At 54.1% G+C, this 26,969-nt stretch overlaps 7 protein-coding genes across 7 annotated transcripts; 2 read left to right on the forward strand and 5 right to left on the reverse strand.

The window, feature by feature from the left end:
• Positions 1-1,509: 1,509 nt before the first annotated feature.
• CPAR01_13969 (plasma-membrane proton-efflux P-type ATPase) lies at positions 1,510-4,894 on the reverse strand (the record flags this gene model as incomplete). Its single annotated transcript, XM_060498221.1, has 5 exons — positions 1,510-2,136; positions 2,192-3,913; positions 3,989-4,212; positions 4,300-4,595; positions 4,728-4,894. 5 exons carry the CDS (start codon positions 4,892-4,894, stop codon positions 1,510-1,512), a joined length of 3,036 nt encoding a protein of 1,011 aa, XP_060342955.1.
• Positions 4,895-9,039: 4,145 nt separating this feature from the next.
• Positions 9,040-9,210, reverse strand: CPAR01_13970 (uncharacterized protein; the record flags this gene model as incomplete). Its single annotated transcript, XM_060498222.1, has 1 exon — positions 9,040-9,210. One exon carries the CDS (start codon positions 9,208-9,210, stop codon positions 9,040-9,042), a length of 171 nt encoding a protein of 56 aa, XP_060342956.1.
• A 454-nt stretch (positions 9,211-9,664) lies between these two features.
• Positions 9,665-10,132, forward strand: CPAR01_13971 (uncharacterized protein; the record flags this gene model as incomplete). Its single annotated transcript, XM_060498223.1, has 1 exon — positions 9,665-10,132. One exon carries the CDS (start codon positions 9,665-9,667, stop codon positions 10,130-10,132), a length of 468 nt encoding a protein of 155 aa, XP_060342957.1.
• A 1-nt stretch (position 10,133) lies between these two features.
• CPAR01_13972 (uncharacterized protein) lies at positions 10,134-10,715 on the reverse strand (the record flags this gene model as incomplete). Its single annotated transcript, XM_060498224.1, has 1 exon — positions 10,134-10,715. A coding segment is annotated over one exon (582 nt), but the record flags the coding sequence as incomplete, so codon positions are not given.
• Positions 10,716-12,876: 2,161 nt separating this feature from the next.
• CPAR01_13973 (uncharacterized protein) lies at positions 12,877-13,224 on the forward strand (the record flags this gene model as incomplete). The annotated part of the gene is made up of 1 exon (XM_060498225.1): positions 12,877-13,224. One exon carries the CDS (start codon positions 12,877-12,879, stop codon positions 13,222-13,224), a length of 348 nt encoding a protein of 115 aa, XP_060342959.1.
• A 4,224-nt stretch (positions 13,225-17,448) lies between these two features.
• On the reverse strand, positions 17,449-17,781 carry CPAR01_13974 (uncharacterized protein; the record flags this gene model as incomplete). Its single annotated transcript, XM_060498226.1, has 1 exon — positions 17,449-17,781. The coding sequence occupies one exon, from the start codon at positions 17,779-17,781 to the stop codon at positions 17,449-17,451; it is 333 nt and encodes a 110-aa protein (XP_060342960.1).
• Positions 17,782-19,008: 1,227 nt separating this feature from the next.
• On the reverse strand, positions 19,009-22,726 carry CPAR01_13975 (RecF/RecN/SMC N terminal domain-containing protein; the record flags this gene model as incomplete). Its single annotated transcript, XM_060498227.1, has 3 exons — positions 19,009-19,307; positions 19,365-22,630; positions 22,689-22,726. The coding sequence occupies 3 exons, from the start codon at positions 22,724-22,726 to the stop codon at positions 19,009-19,011; spliced, it is 3,603 nt and encodes a 1,200-aa protein (XP_060342961.1).
• Positions 22,727-26,969: the final 4,243 nt, after the last annotated feature.

Raw genomic sequence — 26,969 nt, forward strand, 5'->3', positions numbered from 1 at the left:
AAGGGGGGCCAACAAAAACGTCTCAAGACATGTCGTGCATATCGTCTCGTGAAAAGAGTAAGCCCGCATAATCTTTCGTGCTCCGGTGTGAGGGGAAAAATGAGAATACGGAGAGGAGACGAGAAAAAGGCTTCTTTTCAGTCTTGACCAAGTGTTGGCCCATCCGCACCACCCCTTGGACCCCCTCGGGCATCTCGCGTTATCGGTTGACCCGGGTAGGATTCAAGGGGTTGAGAAAGTATCTGACTGGAGCGATCGACCCGTGAATCAGAAAAGCGTGATTCAGAAAGAGCTGGGACACAGGGGAAAAAAAAGAATGGTCTTCGTCATCCATCAGGAACATCCATCAGGATGTCGTAAGGCATACACACGAGTAACGGCTAACAAACCGCACAGAGTGTGAGAAGGAGGGGGGAAGGGGGCAAGCCCGACGTCTCAATGCCATCATGCCTAAACTCTCATCCCGGGATTCCCGCTTCTCGCCTTTTCGCCTCTCTCATCCTCGCCGCCTCGCGCCCACCCTCCAGATCCCTCCTCCTGCGTCGTCCCGACTCGAGGGAAGAAAAGATTGCCGGTGGACGGATCTTGGCCGTCGTCAAAGAGGGTGGGAACATGGGCCACCAACCACTCATCCTGCACGGCGTTCCCAACAACACGGGAGAAAGTCCGAAGGTCGGAGAGGTTACGATGGGGAGAGAAGAGAGAGAAAAGAGGAAGAGGAGGACGGCTTACGCATGAAGCGGTCCGAGTGTCTGGTAGCCAGAAACAGCCGTAGTTGCGGAAAAGGTTGAACTGTGTAGGTTAGGCCCAATGGGGTGTTACTTCTCGGACGGGAAGCAAGGGTGTCCAGGGTCTCTCTTCAGGTCTCAGACTCTTGGGATTTGGGCTGTCTTTTTCTCGCCCTGTGATACAGATCGGGCCGAAGGATGTTGTGAGTCTCCCGAGGGAGCGATATTGGGCTTTGAATCGTAGTTGAAATACATGACAATGTCATAGTGTGATATCGAGTTGAGAAGATTGCATACATGTCACGATTGAAGGAACTCGCAGATTTGTTTTAACTTGTTCAGATTTAATTGAATTAACCGACCGACCCTTGACCCGATCAACGCCACAACAATGAACATGATGGTCTTTTTGTTACATTATAGAAAACTGCTCGTGAAAATGGGTCATTAGTGACAGTCGTGTTGATGTCGCCAAATATTACCAAGCGCGTCATCTAGAGGTTGGTGTGTCCCTCGCCTTTCCCTTTTGGCTGGTCTTTCTCTCTTCCTCGCACCTAAGAAGTATCATCGCCTTCTTCTTTCTCTATAGTGGGATATGGAAAAAAATGATTTCAGAAATGGATTTTTTGTTGTGAAACTCGATGCCGTTCAAAACACGCTTTGTTTGTGACTGCTCTGCCGCGCGCGCTCCTAATAACATGATGTCTAATTTTTGTGTTGATTTTTTTGATTTCTTTCATGTTTTGGTCGAAACTCTCTCCAATTGCTCGACTCAGGACGCTTAGCCCTCCTCGACGACGGCACGGTTGGCAATGTAGAAGCGCTCGCCCTTGTCGTCCTTCTCGTGCTCGAGGGCGACCTTGCTCAGCTGAGTGAGGACGTTCTCGATGAGGGTGTCGGTGACGCTGCGCTTCTTGCGGCCCATGTCGTTGAGGACCCGGAGGTTGGTCAGTACGTAGTAGACCAGGGCCATGACGATGGTGACGGCGACGGAGTAGACGAAGACGACGCAGACGGTGACGAAGTCGGTGCGGCCGTTCTCGGACAGGAACTTGTTGAGCGAGGGAGGGGAGGCGGGCTCGCCGCGGCCGCCAGAGAACCAACCGAAGACGCAGAAGAGGATGGACAGGACGTCGACGGCGGCGATGGCACCGATGAGCTGGAAGGAGGGGAAGGTGTCGAAGCCACGAGTGACGAAGATGAGCCAGTTCTGGGTGAGGGAGATCTCGAGGAAGAGAATCTCCTGAACGGAACCGTAGTCGTGGATGACACCACCCTCGGTGATGTACATGGTACCGCGGAGAATCCAGGTGCCGGCAGCGAGGAGAGAGCCGAGAACGATGGAGATAATCCAGATCTTGGGCAATTGCCACTCGACGGGACGCTTCTCGAAATGGGCGTTGTCGTACTATTGGTTTGATTAGTGACATGAAGTGAATGTGTTGCGTGAGACAGATACTTACAGCGACGGCAATAGTGGCCAAATCAGCGAAGAGAGCAAGGAAGACAATCAAGTCGGCGCGGACAGTCTCGTTGATGATGATCATGGAGGTGACCAGGTAGATCTCCAAGTGCAGGCAAAGGGCGATACGGTACTGGATGTAGGCCTTCATGCGCTGGAAAATCTGGCGAGACAGCTTGATGGCGGAGACAATGGTGGAGAGACCGGGAGCAAGGAAGACGATATCGGCGGCAGCCTGGGCAGCCTCGGTGGCACCCTCGACGGCAATACCGCAGTCAGACTTCTTCAGGGAAGGAGCATCGTTGACACCGTCACCAGTCATGGCAGTCAAGTGACCACGCTGCTGAAGCATCTCGACGACCTGGTACTTGTGCTCGGGGAACACCTCGGCGAAACCGTCGGCACGCTCGCAGAGATCGTGGATGGAAGTGCCAGCCATGTCGGAGTGAAGAAGCTTGTCGGAGTTGTAAACCTTGGTACCGAGCTGAAGCATGCGGCAGGTCTCGACGGCGATGGCGTGGGCGTCACCGGTAAGCATCTTGACCTGGAGACCGAGAGCCTGGGCCTCGAGGATGGTCTGGCCGGTATCAGAACGAGGGGGGTCGAAGAGGGACAGCATGCCGAGCATCTCCCAGGGGCCATCCTCCTCCTTGACGGCGACGGCGAGGGAACGGAAACCACGGCGAGCGAACTCAGCCGCCTTCTCCTTGAAGAGGGCGGACTGCTCCTCGGTGCAGTCGGTGAGGGCGAGAACGGCCTTGGGGGCACCCTTGGCGCAAGTGTAGCGGACACCACGGTGGGTGGCGATGGTGGTGATACGCTTGGAGACGGGGTCGAAGGGAGTGAACTTCTCGGTCTTCCAGCCGTCAGAGATCAGCTCCTTGGCCTTGGGATAGCGCTTAAGGGTGAGAACGGTGATCTTGTCAATGGGGTCGAGAGCCTTGATGTTGTGGGAAGAGGCAAGGGCGGCGACGGCCATCATCCAGTTGATGTCGACTCCCTCCATGACAAAGGGCTCGCGGACGGACAGCTGGTTGGCAGTAAGGGTACCAGTCTTATCGGAGCAGAGAATGTCGACACCGGCAAGGGACTCAATGGCGGTAAGCTTCTGGACGATAGCCTTCTCCTCAGCGAGGTAGGCGGCACCGACGGCCAAGGTGGTGGTGGTAACGCAAGGCAGACCGATGGGGACACCGATGATGAGAAGAATCAAGGCGTAGTGGAGCAAGTTGACGGAAGTGCCCTCCTCAGAGACCTCAATGGAGCGGTAGAAACCACCGATCCAGGCGGCGAGGATGAAGATGATGACAAGGGCGAGAAGCGTAGTACCGATGGAGTTCATGATGGCCTTGAAGTGACCCTGGTCCTGGGCGCCCTGGACGAGGGAGGCGGTCTTTCCGACGAAAGAGGCCTGGGCGCCGTGGGTGACGATACAGAAAGCCTTGCCGCGCTTGCAACCGGTGGTGTAGTAGCAAGTATCGGTCATGAACTTGTCGACAGCGAGAGACTCACCAGTCATGGCAGACTGGTCAACGGCGACGATGGAGTGTCCGAGGGCGGGGTTGGCGTTCTCCTCATCACCCTCCTCGAACTTCTCGCGGCGGGGGGACATGACATCCTGAGCCTCGAGCTCAGCCTTGTAGGCGCTGTAGCCGGCGGGGTTCTCGTAGTCGCAGATAAGCTGGCAATCGGCGGGGACGACGTGGCCTTCCTCGACAATGATCTAGAGAGAGTCCGTGTAAGTAAGATTGGCTTTTCCCTGGATCGCCGATGCGATAACCGAGATGAGACGACCTACAATGTCACCGGGGACGAGTTCACGAGCGCGGATGTCTTCTTCTCTGCCCTGGCGGACGACACGAGCCTTCATGGCAATGTCACCCTTGAGGGAGGCGACGACATCGGCAGCCTGCTTCTCCTGGTACCAACCGACAGCGGCGTTGAGCAACAAAATGGCGACAATCAGACCGGCGTCAAGCCAGTCCTGCAGGGCAAAGGCGAGGATAGCGGCACACTCCATGACTGCATTGAGAATTAGCGTTTTGCCCTTGGTGTTTCATGCAGTCCATGCCGCAGACTGCAGTCAAGTGGTTGTTGGCTTGTGCTTACCATAGAGAATGGGACCGCGGAAGAAACCGACGAACTTGAGGAACATGTTCTCCTTCTCGGTGGTAAGTTCGTTCCAGCCGGTGTACTTTCTGCGGCGCTCGACTTCCGTGGGGTCAAGACCTTGCCTCATGTCGGTCTTGAGCCAGTCGGCGGGAGTGACGAAGCCGCTGGCACCGGCGCCCTCCTGGGTGGCCTTCTTCCAGAATTGCCATGCTGGCACCTTCTTGGTTGTGGCCGCCTCGGTCTCTTCCACCTCAGCGTTGGGGTCCCGGTAGGTGTCGATGTACTTGATCAGACTGTGGTGAAAAGTGCGGTGTTAGTCGCCAGCGTCACATTGGAGAGAGAATTCTGAGCCATTGGCACTTGGAGAAGAGCCAATGGCGTGTAAGACTGGTTTTTGGGGGTGATGGTGAAGAAGAAAGACTTACGATCTGTACTCCTCGTTGGTACCGCCTTCGCCAGCACCGCCATCAACCCGGTTGTTCCTGGCGCGCTCCTGGATGAAGTTGCCGGTCTCGAGGTCCTGGTCGTCATCCTCGGTGTTGATGGGTTGAGGGTAGTGCTTGTTGCCTCCTTTTCCTATTAAGCCCGCCATTTTGTATGGTGCCATAGAACAACGGAAAAGGAATACAGTCCAGCTGTAGGGGTAGTAGAGGCGAGCGCAGGACAGGTATATATAGGAAGGTAGAGGATGAGGGAGGAGAGAGGAAGGAGGGGCAGAGCAGGGTGAGGAAGAAGGCTAAGCCAGAAGAGACATGAATCACGGTGGGAGAATGGGGCATATTATATTACATCTGTCAAACGGCGAGGCCGGACTGGTCGAAGAGGTTCCGCGGATGGGAACAAGAAGATGGGACCAAGGCAAGGCAAGGCAAGGTAAGGAAGGGTATGGGCCACGGCCCCCAGTGTGGAAGGGGGAAAAAAAAGGTAGACTGGCATTGTGGCATGCTCCATACTCTCCGTACTTTGGTACCTACCCTCGCGCGGCAATGGAGAGGCAAGAAACGAGACGAGAGGCAAGAGACCGCGGCGTCGGCGTGTGTGAGCTGTGTGGTAGGTGTGTGTGTGAACAAGGGACCGGCGTGTAGCTGCGTACCCCGTCTTGCTCGGATCAACGCCAAGAAGTTGCAAGCATCAAAACAGATGCGGGTGAGGGAAAAACCCACACACTGTGACCGGGCGAGCGACGTCGATGCTATTTCGAGCAAGGGTACGGATACAGAGTAGAGACGACGGGACATTTTTGCCGCTGGGCAAACGTCTGGCGCAACAAGTAGGAGCAGAAGGAGCAGCAGCAGTACTTAGGAGCAAAGAGCGAGAGAAGAAAAAAAAACTGTGGAGCGAGAAAGGCGTTGTCTGTCTATCTGTCTGTCTGTCACTGCCAGTATGTACCACTGTGTACGAAGTACAGCTTAGCTGCCGCTAGAAAGACACTGACAAGACAAGAGACGAGGACTTCGTGCCGAACAACTGGGGAGCTACACTAGAACGAGCTGGCTGGCAGGGCAATCCAGCCTACTACGGCGTTGGACGTGGGGACCTTTGGGACCCGCGTTCCTTTCCATTAGCTTTGCGGCTTGCGGCTGGCGGGCTTGCTTGCCTCGCTCTCTCTCTCGTGTACGTGTGAGTAGTCACGCCGTGCTATCTCTCTCTCTCTCTCTTTCTCCGTCTCTCTCACTTCCATGTCTCGTGCCTTTTTTTGGGGCCAAGCCTCTTTCTGTGTGGAAGAATATTGGCCAGCTTCTAGCGTGAATTTGGTCCCCCAGATGCCCCATTAGACGGGCCGACCTATCAAGACAGAGACAACTCGCTGTCTCATCTGCCAGGATGCGAGGATGGATATCTGACAACAAGGGGAAGCCAGCGTGAGTCGTGCGTTTCGAGGAAGAAACTCTGCAGTGACTTGCCATTGTATGGGGGTTGAGGGTGAAGATGGGGGTCAAGTTCAAGTCTCTATGATACAAAAATAAAATGCCTCAGTAGTACTACACGGCGTGTCCTAGGGGGGGTGGTGGTTATGGCGGGATGGACTGGGCTGGGCTGGCCGCTTGCTGGGCACGTCAATAAAAAAGATTTGAGGGAAAAAAAGACAGACGAGGTCAGAAAGAAGAGGAGCTACTACCAGTACGGATACCGATACACTAGGTACGCTACGTACTTGACACAGACATAATTCCGAGATTTCGTCGAGCTCTGCACCGTACGGAGTATTCGTAGTTCACCTCTGTTCTCGGGCAACCCCCCGCGCGCCGCCGCAAAAAAGTCGAGCTCCAGTCTCCAGTCTGCAGTCTCCAGAGTTCCTTCGGTTGTGAGGAAGTGTCCCATCTGTCTAGTCCACGTTGAGCGCGGACCCGGACACACCCCCCTGCTAAAGGACATGTTCCGTGGGTTGAAAGAACAAGAGACGTTTGACTATCAGGGACTGGGACTGGGAGAGTTGGAGCAGAGAGAAGAGAGACCAGAGTCGGGAGTCGGGACTTGGAAGGGGGAGGGGGGGGGGGTCTGAAGGGGAGGATTTCCTTTCCATTGCCCCTCCAATTGGACGACCGCACCCCCCTTTGACCCCTCCAGAGTGAGAGACTTGAGAGTCGAGAGTCGAGAGAGAGAGAGAGAGTCCCGGGGCTACGTACCGTGTGAGGTATTCGCAATACGTACTCTTTGTCCTCCACTCCCCATCTCTTTTCGTCCGGCCCCTTGTCGTCGCGACAGTTTCAGCTCTGCTCCGAAACCCACATCACGTGACTTAACTCGCCGCCGCCTCGTTCCCCAATTCCACGTCCAAAACCTCTAAGCCGGTGAACCCTGGAAAGCCTTGGTCCACGCGCGATAAGCAACCCAGCACCAAACAGGTAGGTATCTTTGTACCTCTCCGAAGTCCCGCCATCAACCTTACCGCAGATGGCTTGCTCGACAATGGAGTCTCCGTACGGCGAACCCTTTCCGCTTGGCATCCACCCGCTTTCGCGTCCCGACTTTGCACTATGTACGGAGTACTTGCAGACCGACGCTGCATTGTTGGACCTCTTTGCACATCTGCACCGGCACTGAGAACCACTTTGCACAGCACTACTTACTTTTGCAGCATGCAGCGTGGTGGGGGCGGAAAACTTCCTTTTGGAGGAGCCGAGGCGGGAAGGGCAAAGGACCACCACTAGCAACGTCCAACTCCCAACTCCCAACTCCGTCTTGCTTCCGCTGTACAGTGCGGACGGGCACTTGGACGGGCATCTAGGATAGAGCCTCTGCCAAGACTCCAATTGTCATGTCCTCGTCTTGCCCTCGACTGCGGTGATGCAAGTCTATGTCTGGCTATGGCTCTCGAGACTCCAGTAAGCAGCGCCAAGAAATCCCCGGAATAGACCGCGGCGAAGGGTGTTTGGTTGCGTGTGAAGAGGGTGGTCCATTCACGATTCGTAGGGTTTTGAATTACACGAAAGTGACAGGCGGCGGTCAAAGCCCTCTCTGTCTCTCTCTGTGTGTGTGTCTCTCTCTCCCTGAGCTTTCACTGTGACACTGCCTCTGCCCCTCCCCCAAGCATCGCCAAGTCTTTCCTCGGAAACACTGTCAAGCGATCTGCCTCGCGACGGGCCTTGAGTTGAGGCTATACGTGAACCATCCCATCCCTCAAGTGTTGCGCGTTTGCCTTGCCTCTCTGTCTCTTACACTACACACCTGTTAGCGTATTTCTTTTTTTAAGCTCTTCACCGCTGGCACTGCACTGCAGAGGAAATCTTTAACCCAAATTAAGAATAAAAAAACAAGTCCGACCAACGAGATACTCCGGGGAGAAACCTGCCAAGCCTTTTTACCCCCGGCCAAGCCCAAAACCAAACCTCGATCAAAGAGTGCAACGGTATCGTAGTAGCATTAAGAGTATGGATTTCCTGGAATAGCAGTATGAGTGGTTTCTACTTGCCACGGTACGGAGACTTCAAGACAAGACAGTTTGACGCCATGTGCCGTGACTATCCAATTACGTTCAGTATGTGCACACACAGACTGATTAATGTTGGGGCCTATGGATATGGGGAAATGGGGAAGAAATCACCGCAATATTGGATGGGGGTGGGAAATGAATCGGCGACGTTCAACCTGCAAAGTCACTCACGTTGCGGGCCAAGAAAAAAAAAAACGAGGCAGATTTTGTGCAGTGCGGGCAGCGCATACGATGCGGGATATTGGGGTCCCGTTCACGCGCCGTATGCGTGTGCAGCACTGTAGCTTGTGCGGTGTGCCCGCGGTGTATAATCCCTATGTCCTCATTTGCGCTTGAACCTGGCTTGACCGACCGGACTGGCTGGCGTCCATCAAATGCCTCACCCACGGAAGTCAAGAACGCCACTTGGCTCGTTCTGGCTGTATCCTGGGGGAGGGCCTGACTGGCCTTGCTCTTGGCTTGCGTGTGGTGAAAGTGGAAGCGCTACGGATACGTCAATCTGCCTAGTTCTCGCATCTCGGCACGCAAGGCAGCGTGTAATAATACAGAGTAGTCAAGTAGTCTCGACGAAAAGATAGGGACAGCATGGCAGTCGGAGGCGAGATGACGATGGATTATGGTTCCAGACGGAGCTGGATGGATGATTGCTGTTCAATGTGGCAAGTCGGCCGGCCCGTTGACCGGTCACTCCTGTCGACGAACCCCGTTCCAACGAAGTTTCCACGACTCCTACGCGGATACCCAGCTGTGAATTACTCTCCGACCTCCGACGACTCGACGAGCGAGCGGAAGTGAGGACTCGACTAGTCAGTGGGAAACCGGGAAGACGCCATTGGACCAACGTGGCCAAAAGCGAGATTTGCGCGAAAGAGACCCGTTGGATGATCCGTGTGCAATCTCTGGCGTAATACGCTGCAAAGAAGTCGCGCTCCGCTGTCGCTGGCCCGTTGCTGCTTGTCATGCTCGTCTGGCATTCGTGGGAGGAGCCACAAACGTCCCAAGCCAAGCCTGGAGGAGGAGGCGAGTCCTGACTTTTCCGACTCAGGGACATCGTGCATTGGTGTGTGCGGCATCGAAGGGAAACCGTTCGCGCAATGCATTGCTGGAGCCCATTTCTTTGCCATGGATGGGGGCACCACTGGCTCACTGGCACACTGGGTGGACACCAGTTCGGTTCCATGGAGATGCCTGCCACGATAGGAAAACACTAGCAGCAACGCTAGAATGAAAAGAAGAGGAGTTCCTGGGGCAGCAAGCTGACGAGGAGGGTCCCCTTGCTCCAATGGCAGGGCCCCTGCAGAGCCCCAGGGAACCCACTCGATCCCCATCAATCCTCTCGATCGAACAGGGGTTCTGGAGCTTCAGTTGCCGTGGGGTTTCTCTTTTGACGTGCTGCGAGCTGCAGATACGCGGGCTGTGGCCGAGCCTATGCGATTTCACTTTTTGCTCGCTCTTTTTTCGCCGTGTTGCCCTTCCCTCTCATCCTTCTCGTGTCTCTTTTCTCTCCCCATCGTTGCCAATTGGTGGCCAGTCCTCCCGCCTGGGAACTCAATCTTCGTCCGACCTTTGCTTCTTCCCTTTGTCGATTGCGGCTGTGAAAAAGTCCCATTGATGTGCTGGACCTGCATGGGAGAGGGTGGCCAGGAGAGTTTATGGAAATCGTCATTGCTGAGGTACACGCCAAAGTATGATAGTGGTGACAGAACTCCCAGCCGGGCCAGCCACGGGGCTTCGTGTGTCTGCTCAGAACTTGAGAACAGACAATCGGGGCCTACAGCAGTAAAAAGAGACCAGCTTCAGCTTCAGCCAAGCCTCCCCAACCAGAAGTCGCCAAGACATGGCGGAACTGGACCCCCGGAAGTCTGTCTCTCTCTCTCTCTCTCTCTCTCTGGTTGACCTAGCTGGACTCGCTCTCGGTGCCGTGTTCTACTGCCCGTCTTTCCTTTTTCGAGTGTTCTGCAGTCGTCCTGTCGCTGCATAAAGCGATGCTATTGCGCTTGCCAGACGAACCTGGAAAATCCCATCCAACCTTCGGTGCTTTGGGAGAAAAAGTCCCGCAGTCTCGGTGCAGCAGCCGTGTGGGCGGGAATTTTCGACACACGACAAACACGGCAATTTTGCGGATCCCTTGCAGACTAGCTAGCCCACCTTTGGCCTGCCAATGCATGTCAACGAATATCCGAGCCGTCATTGGCTGGGATCGATGAAGAAGAAGACGGGACGGGATTGGATTGGCAGCGCTGGGTTGAATGGATCGGTGGATCAATGTTCTGCAACTGTGGGAACTGCGGAATTGTCCAGGGTGTGGGTACAATCCAGGTACGGATACCCCTGCTATGTCGGCAATTCGACGTTTCTCCGTCATGGTCTTTCTCTGTGGCTCTCTGTGTGTCTCTGTCTCTTCCTGATTCGAAGGGGTATGGATGGGATGGGACGGAACGGGGATGCTGTTCCTTTCCTTCTTCGCCTTGCCATGTCGCGGGAATTGTCGTCGTCGTGGTTGAGTTGAAACAGTCAACACTGTGGAAGATCAAACATCCAAGGAATCTGAAGGGACGAATTGGGACTCTGCAAGCGTGCGTCTGTGTGTTTTCTCAACCTCTTTTCCAGGTTGCCTTGGACCTCCTTCATGGTAACCGTAGCGTTGTGTGGCACAGGGATTGGTAGAAGCTTTGGTCAAGACCGACCCTCGCGTCGCACGACCAGGATGCATTCGGAAACAACCGCTTGGCGCGCGATCCGTGATCTGTATTCAACTCGGGAGGAAGATAAGAGAAGGACATATTTTATTTGGTGCTCGATTGCCTTGTCCTGTGACGAACGTGCCTTGTTGGCCCGGGCTTGGAAGTTGGGCCAAGATTAGTCGTTGGCGTGCCTGGATGAGGAATTTCCCAAAGTCGCTGGGTCATTTTGCCGAGGCCTGGGGAGGCATGTGTTCCATGGCCATGTTGGTAGCACTAACTTGGTATCTGCACTCTGTAGACCTGGTTTGTATGATTGTATGCGTTGTTGCATGCATCGCTCGCCCCGTCCGGGCTTCTCTCGGGTTTTTTTTTGGGGGGGAGAAGGGTATTTTTCCTATCTTTCTCTCTCAATGTCGCGGCTCGCTTGACAAAGTAATTTGACGAGCAACCAAGCCTAAGCCGGACTCTTCCACTTGGCCTTGGGAATCTGGGGTGGATGAGTGGTCAGTGATTAGTGGTGGATGGATGGTGGGTGGATTTACCGCGGCTTCGGTTCTGACGAAAGAGAAGACGGGACCGAAATGGCATTGGCAACGGATTACGGGCCCCCAACTTTCCAATAAATCAAGGAAATCAGGCTGAAGGGAAATCAAAGGCTCATTGTTCGGGAAAGCTTGGGGGTGAGTCTCGCTCTCTCTTCGTTTAAACCCGGCCGGTCCTGCATCTCGCGTCATTACCGAGATGCGAACATTTGGGCCCTGGGCTCTCCTGCCGTGTCTGCCTACCAAAGGAAGCATAGCGCCCATCTCGGTTCACTCCTTCCTTTTGGTGCTTTGCAGCAGTTTTTTATGGGGAAAAAAGGCTGGAAGGGAATAGTGGGGCTGAGACATGACCATCTCACTTTCCAATCGCGACTTGTGACTTGGCCATTTGACCCAGGCCTCAACTTGCCAAGATTACTCTAATGAAATCAAAAGCTGGGGGAAATCGGAGTAGCAGGCCGAGTTTACGAAATGCAGGCACAAATGACAGGCAAGCCGCACAACACTGCGACAGGCAGGCAAGCATCCCGCGACATTTGATGATGGCAAGTCAGATATCACAAACTACGCAACGTCGTCCTTGAGTCCTGCTCTATGCCTACAAACATACATTGGGGCTTTCTTTCGGTTCCCCCCCAACCCCTACCCAGGTCCCAAGTTCCCAATAATCCCAACCTCAAGGGCATTGACTTGTCTGATTTGAACATTTCGTCAATTGAGGCTTAGCAATTAGACTCTAGCCTCAAGTGAGAAACCTCTTACTTCTGCCGAGTCGTGAGCTTGGACCGTGACCGGTAAAGTAGCCACTTACATCGTCATAAACCAAGTCAATTGGCCCGAGCCACCGATGGCGCCTATCAAGCGTCGGGTGGCTCTTCCGACTCTGGTCGTTCCCGTCGAGTTATCCGTACACTAGTTGTGAGCCTTGCACTCTCAACAAGGTGCCCTGCCACCCTGCCCTGCCTGCCCTGTTTTCGGATGGCTTGTGCGTGCGCAAGTATGCTCGAGGCTGTGGGATGCAAGATAAGAACCAACAACAAAACGATTTGTGCAACAAGGGGCCTCATTCATTGATTGGGGGTCCCCTGTACCTGAGTTTCCGTCTCTTGTGCAGAACCACAGTCTGCCGCTTTGTTGGTTCGAGTCGTCTGTACCTCGACCCTGGTCCCGCGCGGCCGACGAAGATTGTCAGACAAAGAACGCCATATCCCAGGTACGATTAAACATGGAAGGACAAGGAGAGGAGAAAAAAAAAAGTCAACGTCCGGCGAAGGCGACGGAGGCGGTGGTGGCGGCGGAAAAAGTCAACGACGACGCTCTTGCATCTGCAGATATTTTGATATGCAATTGGACGACGGGACACCGCGGCCACAGCGGAGATTCCTGTCGTTATCCTGCCGTTAAGGTTGGGAACATGAACGGCACTCTGAACGGCAAGCGCCAAGCATCGTCAAGTACCTACCTGCCTTGCCTTGATGCTTGGGTGACTTCGTGGTTCCTGTCAATCCTTTTCCTCATTCACCTGCCTTTCTCCTTCCCTGCCTCACCTTGCTCACCTGCCGCGCCTGCCTCACCTGTGGTGATCTGCGTAAGCTGTGGCAGGCGGGCAGGGCTGGACTTGGCTGCGTGTCGGAGAAAACTCCATCGCTTCCTAGCCTGCCACCAACATCCAACCACAACACCATCACAGACTGCAAAGCCACGGCCGAAACGCAAGCTCTCAATCACAATGTCGTCAATGTCGAGTTGCACAGCCGATTGAGCCTCCTTTCTCTTGGCATTTCCTCTCTCTATCCCTCCCCCCGGTTTCGTCCAACCAAAACCCCTACACCACCAACGGCATATCACGACATAAACACACATGGCACACACCTATCGCACACCGCTCACCGCACGCACCGCATACTATCTGTACACACTACACACAAGGACGACGCCACCAGACGCCAACGCTGGCGGCGCACCACTGTCACTCTTCAACGACGGATGTGCCCGTCTACACGATGCCCGCCCTTAGTACAGCCGATATCTGCAGATCGGCCACTAGAGGCTTGTATCTCTTCGATGGCGTCTTGTGTTACCGTCACCCATCCACCACCACGTTCCCAGCCCCCCCAGCCACTCTGCACCCTTCCCATGGCTTTTGGGAGCGCAAATCGCGGGAAGCATACAGGAATCGTCTGTGCCTGGCCTGGCCCCGGCCTGTAGTCCCGGACGAGACTCGAGACTGAGAGTAAACGTCGTGGGAGCCGTGGGAGCGTACCTTAGTGCCGTGTCAAAAATGTGTCGCGCTTGTTCGTCCGTCGTCCAAGATCGCCAAATGTTGCCCCAATCCTCCCACACCCCACGTTCCCTTCTCAAAGTTGAAGGCTCCTAAGAATACGACGTCGAAAGATACGGACTGAGATACGACTCCCGCCAAGGTCGATACCACCGTCTCGTTTCTGGCAGGGTTGCGCACACAAATAGTCAGGTACATACCCAAGGTACTCCATACACGCGCGCAAAGTTGCAGCCGATGAGCGAACCCCAGAGTTCCTGCATGTCACGACCAGTCAAGGGTTCAACAAGTCTCCTAGCGTCCGCAAAACGCACAGTTCGCCTCATCGACGTGTGTGGTCGGGTCGGGTTGGCGCACGACGGGTACGGTACTACGGATACACTGCGGCGGTAGGTGAATGTAACCCTCCACGTTGGAAACGCGGGCCCCTCGTTCAAAACAGAACGGAGCCGTCTCTACACCCGGGAATACGCCGTAGACTTGTGGAGTCTCCTAGGTGTATTAGGACGATACCACGGTGAGTTATTTGGCTCATACTGAAAGCTCTTCAGAGGGCCTTGATTCACCAGTGAGGCGTGCTGCGTGCATAGCACTGTGAAGGTGGCGGTCTGGGAGTCGGAAAAGGCCCGACGGCGTGGCGGACTCGTCTCTCCCAACCAAACAAACTCTTCCTGTCAAGATAATGCAGCAACAAGCTGCCGCACCAGTATTAACGCCAACGCCAACAGATGGGATGTCAGGTCTCGAGCCGAACCATACCAGGCCAGACCAAGTCCCAAATCGCTCAAACTTCTATTTCCAACGTGGTATCCGTCGAGGACAGGGCAGATGCAACCGCGAGAGTTCCGTCGCGTTGCATTGTCCCATCTTATCATCAGAAGAAGAGAAAAGTCAACGAAAATGACCAGCTAGCAATCTTCACTTTGACTGAAACCAGGCGAACGACCTCGAACAAAAACAGCCCCCAGAGCTCCATCAGTCTGGCCGTCAGCCGTCCTACGGTCCTACGGCGGCGGAGGCGCTTACTATCCTCGTCCTCCGATCCTCGTCGTCGTCCTCAGCTTGAATCAGCCTTCGACTCCACTCCCAGCCACTAGAGACCCTGTTTTCTGCTCATAACGAGGATCCAATTTTATTTTTATGTTATGCTCTTCGGTTCGTTTTGCCATAAATCTCTTTGTGCTTCGCTGATTCGTGACGTGGGGTTTCCCAGAAACGGCGCGTTGTCAAACAGGTTCCCGTCAATTACCCAGTCCAAGTCTGAATCTGATGGAGGAGAGTCCAGGGGTCCCTCTGTGACGTGCCGTCGTTGTCGTAGCCGTCGTCGTCGTCGTCGTCGTCGTCGTCTCGGCGAGGGAAAGGCCCCTTCCCTAAAATTGGGCATGGGCCGAATCGTCTTAATGCAACAATGGGAACTCCATTCCATTCCTCAAATCCTCCTCGGTTCCTTATTGATACTAGAGGCTAGTGGTTCCCTGTGCATACGGGGCTAATCGCGCCGATGGATATTTCACTCTCACTCTCTTCGTGTCCTCGGTATCCATTCCTGGCATTCCATGCTTTCCCAGGCTGTCCTGACCAATGAAAGGCCTTGAATCGGGGGGTATATCTCCTTGTCTCTTATGAACAAAAAAGATTAATACAAAGAAAATAAGGGCAAACCCGCCTACCCCATCGTCCCCATCTCCGTACCTCGGGACCGCACCGGCGTGGTCGAATCGATGTGGTTTGCGCGAATGACGACGTTCGTGCTATACCCGGACGGCGGTCGGCGCGAATTGAGCGCCGGGCTGGCCATGCCGCAGCGCAGAAATACCCGCTGCTAAACAAGTAGAGTCCGCGGATCTTGACCGCCTCATTATTTCGGAGAGATTGTGATTTGCCCACACGCACATCTCCGCGCAGGCGCGCACCATGGACGAGGCTTTCACGACTCACGAGGGCACGCTACCGTTCGCGAGGCTCCAGTTTCTCCTCCATCTCTTCTGCTTCCCCATCGTCCTTCCCCAGTATTTCTCAACTCCGGTCCCATTTGTTTGGCGCACCGACGACAACAAGGCCATCTCCGACCCGGGTTTCCAGGCACACCAGGCTTCCAGCAGGTTCTTGGTTCTCTCAAAGATCCTTCAATTCGACCAACCAAGGCCAACCCTTTAGTGGGCTCCCATGAGCTTGGTAGTGGGCGAGGCCGGTAGTGATCGGCCGTATTCCATTCTAAACACGGCCCCCAATGGCCGACCACTTACCTGTCATGCCTGTTACCAAAGAGAAAACCATGCCCTGTATTTTCTCCAAACAGCAAAGAGGATACCCCAAGGGCAGGCCCCAAGAATGGAGTCGCTTTCCAGGTTGTGAACCAAGAAAGCCACCGGTCAATTGACCGTCCCCATGGGGGTGGTTGATGGTTCAATCGGTGTAACTCGGTGATTTTTTTGGGGTTATGCGATGTTCGATGTAATCCCCATGCTCCTGCAGGCCAGCCTCGATTTCTTGTTTCCGTTGGAAGTCACTCGTCAGAACGTCCCTCGAAATTGTCTTGGCAAGACTGCAACTGATTCAGCGCAAGACTTTGCCAAGTCGCAGATTTGGTCATCCAAGTGCCGTAATAACTTGCGGCACGTATCAACTTTCGCCGTTTTGGAAACATGGCTCGTGCCTCTTGGGCCATACAGCCGTACACAAAAGTCCTGCAGGGTCCGTTTGACCAGTTTTGGTTCATGGCTGGATGAGCACAGAAGTTATACATAGTAATACCGCTGCGGCACCAGATCAACAACGTGATTGACTAAGGTAAGACACACGCAGACAAACTGCACTGCAGAAATGTGATGCTCGTACGGGGTGGAAAGGGGGGACCTTCTAACGATCTTTCTGCAACCACCTCAAACGACGTAGAGACGACACACGTTCCTCGAGAGAGAAGAATCTGTAAGCCTGTGGCCTGTGGCGCTTGTAGAATTCATGCCTAAACTCACTTCTGCATGCTTGGCACGCTCGACGCTTGGGGTTTGCCTGTCCCGTACGGAGAATCCCTCCGTAGAGGGAAGAGTGATCGCCCATCAATCCCGTCGGGCGGGAAGGGGGGGGGGGGGAGAGACGTCTGAACTCTCTTTCCCATTTTTTCGTCTCATCGCATCTTTTTTCTAAAAAAACACACAAGCAAAAAAAAAAGTTGCTCTCGACCAACAGATTCCTCCCCATCCAAAACACCTAGCGGACCTTTACAAACCCGCCAAGAGCACCCAAGAGTTTCCAAGAGGTTCTCAAGCCTTTTCTCCCACCCTGATCCGTCACCCCAAGAAGTCCCAAGACGATTTGCCGGCATTGAAGCTTTTTTCGATGCTCACGAATATCGGTCTTGGCCCGGTTGAGGCTGGGTGCCAGATCGGCATTGGCGTTTCTTTTCCCGCATGTCGTCCTCTCTTCCTGTCACCCTCTCACGGGCATTGATGAAGTCTTGGTTCTCCAATCCCAAGCCGGGTACCAGATTTCTTGTCGAGATCCCCCCCAAAGACCCCTTCGCCAAGAATTCTGTTGAAGCATTGATGGCCACCTTTCCTCCGTGTTTGTCTTCTGTCCTGTCGTGGTAGTTACACTCGACAGCCAAGAAGTTTCAAGCAACATGCCATTTCTTGGCCTGTAAAACAATGGTCAAATTCCCATCTCCCCTACCCGTACCCGTACGGCTAGATATCTATTCTATTCTCAACCCAGCCCTGAGTTCCCCTTCTGCTCTGATTGGGGAATATTGATGATCCCCGGATTCTTGGTCCCCCTTCGTGAAGAGCTCGGATCTTTCCTCCGGGTGGCTTTGTTTTGTCTGCCTCGCCGTTGCCGGTCTCCCCCAGGAAATGTCACCGTCGGGCACCTATCAAAACTCCCCGCCATGCCAAATGTCAAACCGACCCCCCAAAGTTCCATCCTCCCACCCAAACCCCAACCCCCCGCGTAACTGGGGGGCGTTTTTTCAGAAACGACGATGGGGGAGAACCAAGTTCCAAAACTTGCAAGTGCCGAAGTGAAGGAGGATCGTAACATGGGGTGAACACGGGTAACATGTCACATACAACTATGCAGAAAATATCCCAGTTGGAGATCATCCATTGAGTGACACACCTCCTTTTCACACACGCAGATCAGATACCATCCCGCAGGCATTCTCTGTCCAGGAATAGCACATCTCCAGAGTTCCGAATTTGGCAATGGCGGCACGGCGGCCGGCGGGTACGGTCCGTACGGATAGAGTCGTCCCTGGCAAGGCTGAGTAGAAACTCACGAGAGCCAAGCAAAAAAAAACCACTGCACTAGTAACAAGTCACCAACCAACCAACCTCCTCCTCCTCCTTCCCCTCGGCTAAATGCCTCAAGGTATGGTTCATATGCAGGACCGTAGATCCCCCGGAGTAGGCCGTAGTCTAGAAGAAAGGGCGGTGGCCTGCTTTTCTTGGCGAAAGGGCGAGGGGAAAAAAAAAGAGGAAAGCCAATCGTCTCGGATGCTTTGCCCCTCCTTCCCCTCCCCCTCCCCCTCCTCCTCCGATAGAAAACTTCCTTTTCTTCCCGAAGTGCTCCAGCCACAGATGGTGACGTGGGAACGGTTAACCAATGAGGCGGGATTCAACAGCCCTGCGGTCTTTAAGCAGAGACGCAGAGTCGTAATGTAGCAAGCAAGGTTCCGGGAGATCTACCCCTAAGCCGCATAGGCTTGTTGGCGACGTACCAGCCGAGTGTGTGATATGGTGAACCTGTTCTGCTTATTCGTTAGCGATGAAGATATGGGGGGTGATGAGTTGTTCGCCGGGCCGCGTAATGAGGGACGAGGAAAGGCCAAGAGTTTGATGATGATGTTGATGATGTTGATCATTCATGAAGATGAAGGAGGTCTTCGTCGTCGTGGCAAGAGGTGGATTACACATCACAAGAGAGCAATGCCACACTTGGCAATGCAACAGGCAAGTAAGTCTCTCTCTCTATGACGGGAATGAACAATTGTGATTGATGGTTTCGTAATAGAAGCTATGAATGGTGCCAAAATAAGAAACCCTAAGCTCATATTCTACCAGAACTCACTTACAGACAAGGCAAAGCCCCCCGTGATATCAAACAGTCAACCGCCACAAGTCGCCGCAACGCCATTGCCAAGAGACTCTCCCCTCTCGTCAACGGACGATGACGAGGGGAGTCCCAATCCTCAAGCCACCCCCCAGACCGAAAATCATGAACATGGTTCCCACAGAACACGTACACACCAATCACCCTCTCTTCACTTTACTTCCCTGCCGCGACACCCTCGACGAAGCTCAGCGCCTCTTCGGTAGGTACACAGTCAATGGAACTCGTCTTGCTGTGGAAAGTCACACCGTAGCACTTGTCGGCGACGTGGACAATCTCGGGTCGGAAGGTGGTGCAGATGAACTGCGTTCCGGCCTCTTGGGAGATTGACTCCAAAAGGCTGGCAACGGCGGTACGGTACTGGGCGTCAAGGTTGGCGTCAACCTCGTCGAAGATGACCATGGGACTGCTCTCCGTTTGCTGAAGGGCAAAAATGAGACACAGTGCACACAAACCTGGGCGAGTTGTTAGCAAGACTGGTACGATCACATTAGGGAGAGAGCCTGGCTTACTCTTTTGACCACCACTGAGTTGCTGGATCCTCTGCTGCTCGTCCAAAGTCTTTGAGTTGAACGATACACTGATACCGACACCAGTGTAGTTCTCAACGCTGCGGTTCTGCTCCTCGTCGGACTCCTCAGGGTCGACCCGGCGATCTGTCCGGCGTTGGATAACCAGGCGCCCGTGTCCAGCCGGGACGAGCTTCTCAAAGATGGTGGCGAATTCCTTGGACACTTGCTTGAAGGTACGCTCAATGGCCTCGTCCTTGCGCTGGTCGAGATGGGCAACAAGCTCCTCAATGGACTCCTGCGAAGCATCCAGTTCTTTCCTGCGCTTCAGGAGCTGGTCCTGTTGCTGGGTGAAACTGTTGTACTGCTCAAACGCCTTCTTGTTGACGTGCTGGAACTTCTTGAGGGCATTGCGGACCTTCTTCAACCGTGAGTCGATTTGCCTGGGATCCATCCTCTCGTACTTGTCAAAGGCCTCCTCGGGCAAGACTCCAAGGTCTCTGATCGCCTTGGCAGCATCCGCAGCCTGCGCCGTGTAAACGGCCTTCTTGGACATGCTCTTCTCGATCGAGCTGCGTTGCTTGGCTTCTCTTGCGGCAACGGTGCTGCGGATCTCTTCTTGCTCTGCCTTCTTGGCCTCGCGGCGGTCGAGCTTGCCGCCCTGCTCCTCGAGCTTCTCCTCTATCTCCTGCATCTTGGCTTCGATGGCGGCGGTCTCTCGTTGGAGCTTCTTGAGTTCTCTCTGCGCCTCCTTAAGGCTGCCAGATTCTCCCGAAGAAGTGTTGTTCTCGAAGGCCTGACTGTTGAGTTGATCCAGACGCAGCTGAAGGTTCTGATTGATGTCTGTCTCGAGGATCTGTTTCCGGCTTTCCGCTTCTCTCCGCTTCTTGCTGGCATCATTCCACTCCTTTTGCAGGCGTTGCACTTGCGCGTCTAGCTCGACAAGCTGTCTCTCCTCGGCATTACTGAGCGACTTTTTGAAGTCTGACGCGAGTTCAGACTCGTTTGCAGCAAGACTTTCGGTAAAGATCTTCATGTCTCGCTCAACGGCATCGCGGTGCCTCATAGCGTCGTTGAGACGTCGCTTCTCGTGCTCGAGCTGTCCGTTCTTGTTGGCAAGTTCGTGCCTCAGAGGTTCAAAGCCGCTTTCCAACTGACGAAGTTTCTGCTCAGCCTTCTGAACTTCACCCATGGCACGAGTGATTTCCTGCTCCTTCTGTTCGATCTGGCTTCTAATCCGATCAGACTGCTGCAGGAGCCGCTCATACTCGTCTCTCCACTTGTTGACAGCCTGAACGCCTTCAAGCCTAGATCGCCTGGGGTCGATGTAGCCACCAGTCATCGCACCCCTCTTGTTTGTGGTATCACCATCCAGTGTAATGGCATCAACACCGTGACTCCTTGCGTACTGGCCTCCTATGCTCAGGTTGGGGCACACGACGACTTTGCCGAAAACTTGCTGGAAAGCCTTCTCGTACATGGGATCGTAGCGAATCTTGCTCAGAAGCGGTACGATTCCATCCTGAGATCTCGGCATGTTGATGTTTCTCGGATGGAGGCGGTTCAGCGGCATAAAGGTCAATCTACCTCCGTAATTAGACCGGAGGTGGTTGGTGAGGAAAGTGGCTGTTTGATCGTTGTCGACAATGTAGTGGAACATGCTGTTACCAGCGATTTGCTCGACGGGAAGGCGGTATGTGTCGCTGACCTCGAGGAGCTCCGCCATAGTACCGTAGGCGCCGGGAATGTCTTGCTCATGCTTCAGGCGCCTAATCGTGGCAAGACCACGGGCAGTGTCGCCATCCATCATAGAGCTAAGCTCACGCTCGGCCCTGTCTCTCTCCTGGCGCGCATCTCGCAAGATGGTGTCGAGCTTTTCTTCCTCACGGCAGAGCAACTTCTTCTCGTCGTCGAGTTTGTCCAAAGTCTCCCTGGCCCTGCTGGCTTCCTCGAAAAGCTCGTGTCGAATCCCGCTCGAGCTTTGCAGCTGCTCTCTCAAGCTGGCGACATCAATCTCGAGCTGCTTAATGGAGTTCTCCGTTCCGGTGACGTCCTCATCAGCGTCCATCTTGTTCGCCTTGTGGCTCGTGAGCCTTGAATGCAAATCCTCGATTTCTGCCCTCAAGTACTTATCGCGCTCAGCCTTGTTCTTAAACTGGGAGCCGCGACTTTGTTTGGTGAAAAGACGGTTGCGTGTAGCTTCGGCCGTGTCCAGCTGCTGCTTCTTCTCGATCTCTTGACTCCTTCGTCTGGTGTACTCCGGGACGACGTTGTTCAGCTCCTGCTTCTTTGTCTGGAGCTCTTCAATGGTCGCCGCGAGATCGGCCTCGTGTTGTTGCTGGGCTTGAACAGCCGCTGACTGACCATCTGACAAGGTCTTGACCTTGAGCTCGGCCTTCGCCTTTGATTTTGCTGTTTCGCGGCGGTCCTCTTCGAGCTGCCGGCGCTCAACCTTGAGCAGGTCCATCTCCTTGGTCAGCTTGTGGATCTCGGCCTCCAACTTGGTCAACGTCTTTTCGGCATCCTTGAGTTCAGTTCGTATCGAGTCGGTGTTGTCCAAGCCGTTCTGTCGAATGTTTTCGATGCGCTCAAGCTGTTCCTGGATTTGCTGCTGCTCTTGATAGTACAAGGCGTACTCGAGGCATCTGCGTTCACGATCCTTATCCTGGAAACCACGGAGCTCCTCCTTTTCCTCCTCCAGTTCAGCGAGACGCTCCTTGATGTAACCGAGAAGTTCGTCAATCTTTTCTCTCTTGTTGTTTGTTTCGTTCATGATCTTGAGCGACTCGGTTCGGCGCGCTTCGTAGACCTGGGTACCGGCGACCTCCTTCAAAAGGGTGAGTCGGTCAGACTCCTTCATGTTTGTCAGAGCCGTAACACGACCCTGAGGCACAATGTAGTAGGGATTTGACCTGGAGAAGCCGGCAGCCTCGAGCAGGTTGACAACATCGTTCTTGGTGACGACCTTGCGATCGACCGAGTATTCGTCCTTTTTCGTTCCGATAGTGCGACGCAGAATGACCTCCTTTCCTCCTGTAGGGAAGCGCTCGTCGCTGTTGTCGAAGATGATCTCGACATAGGCGGACATGACAGCCGATCCTGATCCTTCGTGCAATAGAGCCTGGCGCTCTTCGCGGGTCATCTGCGTGTAGGCGTCACTCAGGACGAAGCGCATCGCCGCGAAGAAGTTACTCTTGCCGGATCCATTGCGACCGACAATGACATTCGTACCGGGGGAGAAGGGTTCGATGACGGTCTGTTCCTTGTAGCTATCGTCAAGTCAGTGGGGTGTCACTCTCTGCTGTCTTGTCGCAAGGGGGCACACACCTCTTGAAGCCTTGGATGATGCACTGTTTGATGTACATAGTGAGGGTGAGAGTCGCGGCCTCAAGGGCGGCTGTTTTGCGCGGGTGAAGTCGCTGATGGAGTTCGCTGCGAGTCGCGCAGTATTTTCATCGGTATATTGAGAAGTTGTGACAGTCGATTGTTGGTGGTGGGGATAGACGACGCGTCCAGGAATCGCGAGGTCCTCAAGCGTGGCAGGTCAGGGCGCGTCAAACCTGGGGTGCCGTCGCTCATCTGGTAGGCGGTGCGTGCCTGAGGACGAAATGGTCGAGGGGGCAGAATCGCACAGTTCAAGTTGCAGTGTGCGACGACTTTGGCACTCATTTTACACTGTACGCGACTTCCACTTAAACCTTCCACCCATTCTCATTCTCATCAACCCAGTCAACATTTTATGCAAAGATGAGACTCTTTGGTATGCAGAGTATGGATCAATCTCTCTGACAAACTTCTCACTTAACCCAGAAGCGACTACTTTAGGTTTGCAATCTTGGCTGCGGGCTCTCTTCCAGTCTGTAGTGAAAATTCCATGTTTGTATGTTGTCTTCGCGGGATGAACAGCACAAAAAAAAGCTTCATTGTTCCGATGCCCATGACTCGAGGAATGCCATCCGCCTGTTGTTTCTATAAGCTTATTGTAGGACTTAGCTGAACTTCCGATACAGCAGCGGCCGTTGAGCCCAACCTTAGACTATCTACTCAGGGACAGTGAAACTCGCCGATATGTGGTTGGATCTCTGCAAGATCCATCCATTACTTGATATACTTTGAAAGCTAGCAGTCCGACTCGGTCTCGCCATTTGCGCTCGGAGACTTCTTCCGCAACAAAGCATCTGTATCCGTGATCGCAGAAGAATTACATGCGAATCTCCGGCAATACCAAAAATTCGTCATAAACGGACACACTAGCCTGGACAGGCACATTCCCTTCGAGACAGCGCCTGTCAAGCATTAGATGTGGAGGCATAAGACGTCAGCCCGTTTTTTCCTTGGGTCTTTCTTCTTTCACATCCCTCGAACGTTCCGACTCTTCCGCGCAGACCTTCAACTATTCGCAGGGCCTGCGCCTGTGTGCCTGAGCGTATGCAAAGCTGTCTGTGACTCTGTGGCTCTGTGTTTAAAGGAGGCCGGTGCAAAACTTTTCCTAGTGTGCAGCGACCGGGAGACTCGATTATTGGTCTGCGTGAGGCTTGAGCAGCATTCATGACACCGGGCGATCAGCAAGTAGTTTGAGCTTCAACATGGATAGAGCTGGGTCCATCCAATATGTACCCCAGTCAAGTCACCAGGAAGCTATGCGCACTGACCATACGGACGACACAGAGTACACGTACTCCCTCCAGCTTTTGACAGGACAGCCACGTTGCTGGATATTAAGGTGTCGGTGGGAGAGCAGGAACCAAGGCGATTCGCTGGTGTGCAGTCCGAAATTTAGAGAAGAAGAGAAGAGAGAACGAGTTTGCAGGCCAACAGATGGAAAGCCAAGAAGACGATGATTAGGATCGCATCCATCGATGGCTGCGTTTTGGCTTGCTCAGGCAGTCGTCAGGGGTAAGAAAAAACCAGGAAATGGCAGCAAAGCCAAGAGCCAGGGTGGTCGAAAAGACCGAGGCGGGTAAGACAAACACTCCAGCAGCTCGCCCTGGAACGGCCGGGGACGGACGGGACGAGCGGAGCACTACTGAGATGACATGAGGCCATCACAATCCAAAAGTCCGTAACGCTTTGTTTTCGATAGCAGAGCATGTGCTGTGTAAGTGGCTGCGACCAAAGTCAGCTCAGCCAGCCCTTCAAAGATCAAAAGGACAGACTGGTGGCCAAGACGAATCAGAGCAGCGTGCCGTTGGAATGCCAGATTCTCGGGACCCTGGGAGGGCGACGCCGAGATTCCCAAGCTTACCCCACGTCTTGTGGCAGCCGAAGCAGCTTGTTTCCCATTCGAGGCATCGGCCTAAACTGGCCGCAGCTGCACCAAGCATGCCTGTGATGATCCTCGCGCTGGCGTTGGTCTGCTGCATTCGCAATCCGCCTGTCACCATCGCCATCTATCTATGGTCCATCTCATCCCTTAGCCCATTGATCCATCCAAAGCACTGCGTAGACAGTCATCCAGTGATTCGTTACCGCAACAAGCCTAGTCGTCGGATTTCCTGGCGGCGCAAGGTCGTGAAAGGTTGCTTGGTGCCCAGTGCTGCGAATAGGGTGAGAGGAACAAGAGGTCGTCTTGTCTGTGTGTAGCGCAGGTCCGGCCTAGGCTCCAAGGGGCAGCCCGGCCTGCTCATCGCAGGGCCAGCTTGGAAGCCTTAGACCGATCTGTCTAGTCGGTTTAATCAGATGCGATGGATGACCAGAGTTTGGTGTGTTGCTGAAGAGCAGGCCCATACCACGGCAACATGGCAATTTGGTGTTTCGGTTTGGGAAAAAGCCACGCCCAGTCAGTCGGTGGCAAGGGGCAACGGTGGTGGCAGGTATCCAAGAGAAACCGCTAGAGATCTGCCGTCAATTCTTACAAGCCTTGGAAGAAACAAGACATCACAAGGCAGGCCCGCCGGCCTTCTCACGCAAGGGAGAGAACATCGAATGCCGCATGCGAACCCTGAAGCATGTGTGCCTAGGTGTTCACTGGCTTTCACTGGCTTTCACTATCATTTGATGATGCCACCGCAGATGATGAGACGCCATTCTGAAAAGTGCCGAGCGGAACTTTGCGTGTGGGGATGAATGCCAGTCTGTCAGAGACGGAGAGAAAACTCAAAAGTTGGAAGAGTTCTGAGGGTTCGCGACGCCATATGTATGTATGTGTGCATGGTATGGTGTGGTCAGCGAGACTGTTCCTGTCTCCTTGCGGTTGCACTCTTCAGGGTTGGTGAGTCTTCCATGACGAGGTTGAGTAAAGTTTTTTTCCTCCCCCATCTGCCCCATTTAGAGGTGCGCCTGAGAGAAATGGCGTCGCTGGGCTCGTGGCGTTGAAATGCATATATTGGATTGCAAAAGCCGTAGTGCATCGATGACACGGCTGTCCGACTTTTCAGTCTGGTGAAATTATCGGGGGGTCATGATGGAATGGGCATGGTCGCAAGGTGAGATGATGATGATTCGTGAGGCTAACACTACTGGCCAGGGTGATAACAGAGACGAGATATCGAAAGGGAGAGGTGGACGAAAAGGGACGATGCGATGGAAAAAGGCGGCCGGAGAAGACGACGACGACGACAGGATGCAGAGTGGCAGACAGGGTTTATTGTTTGCTGGGGAGTGGAGGTGGGCGCGGTGGACCAGGGACACTAGGTGACTAGATGACGCTAAGGAGATTAAGCGAGACGCCGTCGCTGCGTGAAGGAACGGCTGGCTTTCCTTCCATTTTTTTTCTCTCACGGGCCCACGGGTAATTATAAAAGTACTGCAGGCATACCTTTAAGACTGTCCGGGCCCCTCCACCCCAAAATTTCCCTTCCAGAGCGACGTCGAGGTGCTGCCCTTTTGACGCGACCCCATTAACCCTCGCATCTCATTGGTCCATTGCTCACAGGTTGGTCAGCACCATAGGCATCAACAGCACCCCAAGGCACCCAAACCACCAAAAACCTCACCCAAAAGCCTCATCGCAGCTCCTCCCAGCACCTCAGTAAGTGTATCCTATCCGTACCTTCCCGCCTGCCCCATTAGGTTGGATCTGGATCTGGTACCTCAGGCAGGCACCATCCCCATCCCCCATCCACATCCACAACCACGCGCGCCTTCCACGCACTGCACTGCATTCCCGCCTCGCACCTGGCTGGCACTGCGTTTGCCTTTCCCCAATCCAATCTTACCTTATTATTGAGGTGGTGTTGCTCATATCTACATATGCGCGCCTCTTCCTTCCCACTTTAAGGCGTCATCTCTCCCATCGTTTCGAGCCTCACCTCACCTTCTTAATAGGCGCCTTTTTCTTTCTTCTCACGACTCGACGCTTATTTCTTGCAACAGCAGCTTTTGCGACCATTCGGCACCACACCCCAACGATCCACGACGCGCCTACGCATCACGCCTTGCATCGAGATTTTACGTGTTCACGCTGCTTTCTCGCACTCCATCTTTCATTACCGCAACTTGCAACAAGCTCCGAATCAACGCGGCGATTTCAACCTGCACCGTTCTACTTCTGATGCATGCATGGTAGTCGCATCCTTTGATTAAGACTCGGCTTGATCCGCAGTGGACGGGATCGCGATTTGCATCCGGCCCCATCGCCGTTACCCGCTTTCTCAATTTCGGTACGTA

This window comes from Colletotrichum paranaense, assembly GCF_030867605.1.
Source record: "Colletotrichum paranaense strain IMI 384185 chromosome Unknown Scaffold_14.1, whole genome shotgun sequence".
In the NCBI taxonomy this organism is placed as follows: Eukaryota; Fungi; Ascomycota; class Sordariomycetes; order Glomerellales; family Glomerellaceae; genus Colletotrichum; species Colletotrichum paranaense.